The 6,770-nt window shown below is 60.1% G+C and overlaps 1 protein-coding gene across 1 annotated transcript; it reads left to right on the forward strand.

Moving 5' to 3' along the window:
- Positions 1-2,999: 2,999 nt before the first annotated feature.
- On the forward strand, positions 3,000-6,618 carry HEPACAM (hepatic and glial cell adhesion molecule). The gene is given in 8 exon segments (XM_040534498.1): positions 3,000-3,026; positions 3,028-3,069; positions 3,071-3,425; positions 3,665-3,946; positions 4,036-4,129; positions 4,571-4,641; positions 4,744-4,814; positions 4,886-6,618. Coding segments are annotated over 8 exon segments (1,161 nt in total). The 3' UTR covers positions 5,105-6,618.
- The last annotated feature ends 152 nt before the right edge of the window (positions 6,619-6,770 follow it).

Genomic DNA, 6,770 nt, shown 5'->3' on the forward strand with positions numbered 1-6,770 from the left:
CCGACATCCCTCTGACATCCCCCCGACATCCCCCCAACATCCCTCTGACATCCCCCCGACATCCCCCCGACATCCCGCCAACATCCCCCCGACATCCCCCTGACATCCCCCCGACATCCCGCCGACATCCCCCTGACATCCCGCCGACATCCCCCCGATATCCCCCCGACATCCCCCCGACATCCCCCCGACATCCCTCTGACATCCCCCCGACATCCCCCCGACATCCCCCTGACATCCCCCCGACATCCCTCTGACATCCCCCCGACATCCCCCCAACATCCCTCTGACATCCCCCCGACATCCCCCCGACATCCCGCCAACATCCCCCCGACATCCCCCTGACATCCCCCCGATCATCCTGAGAACGCCCCTGGCGTGTCGGCCCCATACGTTCTCAGAGCATCCCAGAAACATCCCCCAGTGCATCCCAACAGCACCCCACAGAGCGTCCTGAGAACACTACAGCATCCCCCCAAACACCCTAGAGCATCCCTCTGAAGCCTTCCCCAGAGCGTCCCTGGAGCATCCCCAGAGCACCCCACCAGAACACCCCCCCTGAAGGCCCCCCCAGAATAACCCCATAGAGCCCCCTGGTGCTTCTCCCCGTGGTGTTCCCCTCCGACGCCCCCCCCAGCATCTCCCCATTGCACCGATCCAACTTCCCAAAGCACCTCCCTATAGCATCTCCCCATAACTCCCCCCCCAGCATCTCCCCATAACGCCCCCCCCCAGCATCTCCCAAGAGTGTCCCCCCCCAAAATCTGCCCCGAGCACCTCCCTAAGAAGGTCCGAGCATCCTCCACTGCATCCCAGAGCTGGGGAGGCTGCTCTGGGGGGAGCCGAGCATCGCTCGCGCGAGGAGCTTGGCAGAGCTCTGTGGGAAGCGACTCTGGGCACCCTGCCCCGCTCCCGCTGCCCCATTCAGCCGCCGGGAACCGCTGCTAATTGGCACCGGAGCTGGAGCAGGGCCCGCGGGCAGCCACGGCTTCGTTTTAAAGCATCAGCCTGGAAAAAGCAAAAGGAACGCTTGGCTTGTGGGGACTGGGGGGGGGGGGGAGCTTTGTGAAATAACCCCCCAAACGCCCCCCTAAAAAGTAACGACAAACAGAAAACAGGACGCAACGCCCTGGTCCCCAGATCCCATGGGATGCTGAGCGTCCCCGCGCAGCCAGGCGGGGGGAAAAATCGCGAATCTGGGTGATTTCTCCCCAAACAAATGTCAGCTCAGGCCGCTGGGGAGGCGAAACACACAGGGCTCTATTGAGAGAGCAAGGGACAAAAAAAAAAAAAAAAAAAAAAAAAATTGGCCGGGCTGCAGGCCAGCAGCACAGAGGGACGTGCCCAGAGCGGGGAAGTGTCGCAGAGCGGGGCCCCTGCAGCCTGCCCGAAATGTGGGGAGCAGCGGCCGCCCCGTGCCTGCTGCCCGCTGCCTGGCTCCTGGCGCTGCACGCAGGTAGGGGGGCAGCCAGCCTCCTCTCTTTTCCCCCCCTTTTTCTGTATTTTTTGTTTGTTTGTTTGTTTTAACCCAAATGGGGCAGGAGTGGAGGAGGCCGGCGGCTCTCATTAAATTGGGGGGTTGGGGGGAGGTTTAGGTACATGGGGGGGGACGCGCGCTGCCACCGAGCAGCCCCTCCGGTGGCAGAGGGGTGGAAAGGAGGAAAAAAAGGGCCCAGAAGCGAGGAAAAAAGCTCTGTGGGAGGAAAGCCAGTCCTGCTGGGGAGGAGTGGGGGGTGAACCCCAGGCTCAGACAGCAGATTTTGGCTTCCCCAAACCCTTTTCTTGCTCAGTCTTCATCTTCCCTCAAAAGCCCCTTTCTCACCCCGCTTCTCTCCTGTTCCCCCATCCCGCTGCATCTCACCTGAATGCATTAACTCCCCAAGCGCCCCGCTCCACCAGCACACTGATTTCTGGGACCCAGCACCCCCTGAAGGAGCAAACCCACCCCCTCTTGGGGCCAGCACAGGAAGGCAGCTGCAATTCTTTTCCCCCATTTCTCAAAAGTTTGCACACAAAGGCAGCAACGGGGGGGTCGGGTTGAGGATGCAGAGCAAATTGGATTGGTTTTGCACCCCAAAATTTATTCCATGAAGGGGGGGGGGGGGGCTTGAAGAAACCGCTGCCTTTTGGGGGAAGGATTGGTGTTTTGGGGATGTTTGTGTGATGCTTCCTAAATCCCTCCCCCCAGAACCTTGAAAATATAAAGCAATGGGGTTAAAGCAGGGCAGGAATGGGCTCCCAGACACACAAGGGTGTGGGGATGGGGCAGGGGTCGCATCCTGGTCATGTGCCCGGGTTTTATCCCAAATTTCACCCCACGGTGCCTTTTCGGGGCTGAGCTCTGCGGCTGCTGGGGAGGATGGATGGACGGATGCTGCATACCAATAGGTCCCGTGACTTTCAGGCTTGTTTAAACCCTTTCTTGCTCTGCTCTCCTCCCTCCTTGCCCCCCCCCAGCTGATTTCACCTCCCCCTCCTTCAGTCTGGGGTTTGGTCAACTTCAGGTGACAGCGTCTGGATGGGGGCTCATGGATGTGGCTCTCAAACTAGTGGGGACAGGGGTATTTTGGAGATTAAACCCATTTTATTTTTATGTCCTTGGTTTTTGTTTTCCCTCAAAAGTTAGATTTTTAAGCCTTGCTGTTTGCTTTGAGCACAGACAGCTTGAATTTCCCTGTGGGGTGAAGGGTACTGGGAGGTCCCCTCGGAACTGGGACATGGTGGCTTGGTCGCCAGTGTTGTGTTTGTCCACTGGCATGGGGGGGGTGGCCAGACAAGAGCATCCTCTAGGGCTCGGGGTGGGAAGCCTGTGTGTGTATCTTTGCAAGGGTTACATGAATGTCCCCAATACCCTTTGCAGAGTGTTGCATCAACTCCCCCAGTGCACTTTTCAAGGGTTGCATCAACCCCCTCCCAAAGCACTTTTTTGGGGCGATGCATGCACTTTTGCAAACCTCCGTGCAAACAGTGGGGGTGCTGCAGGAGAGGGATTTTCAGGGATGCTCGTCGCGGCTCCGGGAGGGGGTTTTCCCCTTTTTCGGAGGGCCGGGACGCGGCGCCCGCTGTCTCCCCCACGTCCCCAGGTCTGCTGGCGGGGGTGAACATCACCAGCCCGTCGGCGCTGGTGCGCGGCACGGCAGGCAAGGCGGCGCTGCTGTCGGTGCGCTACGCCAGCGCCAGCCCCGACAAGCCGGTGGTGAAGTGGCAGCTGAAGCGGGACAAGCCTGTCACCGTTGTCCAGTCCATCGGCACCGAGATCATCGGCAACCTGCGGCCTGACTACCGCGACCGCATCCGCGTGCTGGAGAACGGCTCGCTGCTCATTAGCCCGCTGCAGCTGGCTGATGAGGGTGCCTACGAGGTGGAGGTCTCCATCACCGATGACACCTTCACCGGCGAGAAGACCATCAACCTCACCGTGGACAGTAAGGGCGCCCAGCCGAGCTTGGTTTTCCCCTTGGGACATCTCTCCCCATAGTGTTTTGTGAGGAATCTGTCCATCAGGGAGGTGGTCTGGGGAGTTCAGCAATACAGAGAGGTGGCTCTAGCTTGCTTGCAGCGAGGTCGGGTCCCCACTAGGGCACTGATGTCCTCCCCTTCCGTGCCGTGGGTCCATCCGTGCCCTTTGGGGTGTTGGTGTCACCTTGGCTCCCCTCATCCACAGTCCCCATCTCAAAGCCGCAAGTGCTGGTGGCCTCCTCGACGGTGCTGGAGCTCAGCGAGTTCTTTACCCTCAACTGCTCACATGAGAACGGCACCAAGCCCACTTACACCTGGCTGAAGGATGGGCGGCCGCTGAGCAACGACTCCCGCCTTCTCCTCTCCCCCGACCAGAAGATCCTCACCATCACCCGCGTCCTCATGGCCGATGACGATGTCTACAGCTGCCTGGTGGAGAACCCCATCAGCCACGGCCGCAGCATCCCCGTGAAGCTCACTGTCTACCGTAAGATGTGTCCCCAGGGCTGGCCATTGCTTGCAGGTATTCCTGGTTAAGATTTTTTGGGGGGGTCCCCCCTTGCTGCTCTCTCCTAGGCCGGAGCTCCCTCTACATCATCCTCTCCACGGGCGGCATCTTCCTCCTTGTAACCCTGGTGACTGTTTGTGCCTGCTGGAAACCATCTAAGAAGTATGGCTGAGGGGAACGTGGGAGCCAACGGAGTTTCTTGTCCTGTCCCATCCCATCCTGTCCTGTCCTTCCCTTCCCCCTTACATCTTGCCCTGTTTTATCCCATCCAATTTGATACTGTCCTGTTCAATCTTGTCCCATCCTGTCCCATCTCATCCTCTCCTGTCCCATCTCATCCCCCTTTACCCCATCTCATCTCGTCCTGACTTGCCCTGTCCTGCCCCATCCCATCGCATCCCACCCCATCCCACCCCACCCTATCTCATCCCGTCTCCATCTCCATCTCCATCTCCATCTCCATCTCCACCTCCATCCCCATCCCCATCCCCATACCGTCCCGCCCTGTCCCATCCCATCCCACCCCATCCCATCCCATCCCATCCCATCCCATCCCATCCCATCCCATCCCCACCACCATCACCACCTCTGTTCCCTCCCCAGACCAAAGCAGCAAGCGGAGCCGCCCCCCCCCGACTACACCGAGCAGGATGAGGAGCACCCCAAGCACGAGGGTGAGCGTGGTGCTGGCAGCACGGACAGCACCGTGCCCTGGGCACCCACCACCTTCCCCTCCCTTCCCTTCCCATCCCTTCCCTTCCCCACCTTTTCTGCAGCCGACACCATCCCGCGCGGCACCGACCACGACCGCAAGACCCCGCTGGCCCTGTACATCCTCAAGGAGCAGGTGAGTGGGCAGCAGGGCCAGGTGAGACCGGGAGCATCACCCCTGTGTCAACACCCACGCCCTCCCCACAGGACACCCCAGCACCCCAGGAGGATTCACCGCCGCCCGCCGGGCGCTCGCCGGGGCGAGGGGCTCGCCGCTACCACCGCTCGCCTGCCCCTGCCCGCCCTCCCCGCTCACCCCCTGGCTCACCCGCACGCTCCCGCACCGCCCCACGCCTTCTGCGGGCCACCGGCGTCCCCGCCATCCGGGAGCAGGAGGAAGGCAGCGCCCTGGAGATCAGTGCCTGAGCTGGTGGCGGTGGCGGGGAACACGTGGACGGCCCCCCCCCGACGTTGAGGGGTGATGTGGGGCACGGCGGGAAGTCACTAATTTGGTATTGATCTCAGCTGGAGCTGCACCCTGCCGCCCCGCGAGGGGTGCTGGGGTGTTGCTGGAAGGGCCTGGCTGCGGGGCGGGGTGTGGGGCGCACGGGGAACACACACGCACGTGCATTGGGTGTGCAGAGGGAGCGTGCACCGAGCATGCACAGAGGGAGCCCACGCACAGACTGTAGAGCGTGTGCGCGCAGAGCACGCGTGGAGAGCACGCACACAGTGTGCAAAGAGAGCATGCACGGACTGTGCAAGCGGGCACACATGGAGCATGCAGAAACAGTGTGCACAGTTTGTGCAGAAAGAGCAGGCAAAGAGTGAGCACAGAGATCGTTCATGCAGTGTGCACGGAGAGTGCGCACAGAGCATGCAGAGTGTGCACAGAGTGTGCAGAGAAGATGTGCGTGGAGCGTGCAGAGAACACGTATGCAGTGTGCAAAGAGCACGCATGGAGCATGCAAAAGGACATGTGCAGTGCGTGTAGAGTGTGTGTGCAGAGTGTGTAGGAACATCATGCACAGAGCATGCAGAGACAGCATACATGAAATGTGTGGAGAAAGCATGCAGGCAGAGCATGCAAGAGGGCATGCAAGGAGCATGTGGAAAGAGCAGCCTGGAGCAAGCAGAAAGAGCATGTACAAAGGATGTAAGAGGGCATGCACAAGAGTGTGCAGACAGAGCATGCGGACAGTGTGCAGGGATCATGCATTTAGCATGCAAGAGACCATGCATAAGGCATGTCAAGAGAGCATGCACAAAGCATGGATTGTGTTGAGATAATGCTCATGGAGCACGTGGAGAAAGCATGCATGATATGTGCATGGGGCATGCAGGTAAGTGTGCATGGCATTTGCAGAAAGAGTGTGTCAGCATTTGCATGTGCCTGAAGCGTGCAGAGACCATGAGTGTTCAGCAAGAGCATACATGGAGTGTGAAGATGGAGCGTGCATGGAACCTGTGAGAAGAGCATGAACGAAGTATGCATGAGTGTGCAGGGAGCATGCACAGGGTGTGCAGAGAGAGCACGCATGCACCTTGCATGTGCAAGAGCACTGTGCACCCCCCCACACAGCCCTGTGCACGCGACCTAGCGTGCAGGCTCTCACGTGCACTCACACCCATGCACACAGGTGGAAAGCCCCCCCCAGCTCCCTGGCTGTGCTGTCCCCAAAACACGGGCCCAGGCCCCACAAGTGAACACTGCTCTCCCAGCCACCAGCCAGACCTGCCCGCTGCTGCCTATGGATTTTCTGTGAAAATCACCCAGTTTTTGGCACACCCCTTCGCATTGCCCCAGGCCTCCCCAGGAATAGGTTTAGGACAAAGCTGGAGGGCTGGGTCACCGGCGTGGGTGCTGGGGCACCCCGGGGTGCTCGGGGTGTGTGAGCACCCATGGATGCTACTAACCAATAAACTAAATGTGTTACTCAGCCTGGGGGTGCCTGGCGTGCTGGGGGGTCGGGGCTACATGGGGGAGGCGGGTGGCAGCTGAGGACAGATGGGCTCGGTGCACCTATTGAGCACGTCCTGGCTGCAAAAAGAATGAGGTCTGGGGGACGGCTGGCAGGGAGATCTCACGATG

This window comes from Cygnus olor, chromosome 22 (assembly GCF_009769625.2).
Source record: "Cygnus olor isolate bCygOlo1 chromosome 22, bCygOlo1.pri.v2, whole genome shotgun sequence".
NCBI lineage: Eukaryota > Metazoa > Chordata > Aves > Anseriformes > Anatidae > Cygnus > Cygnus olor.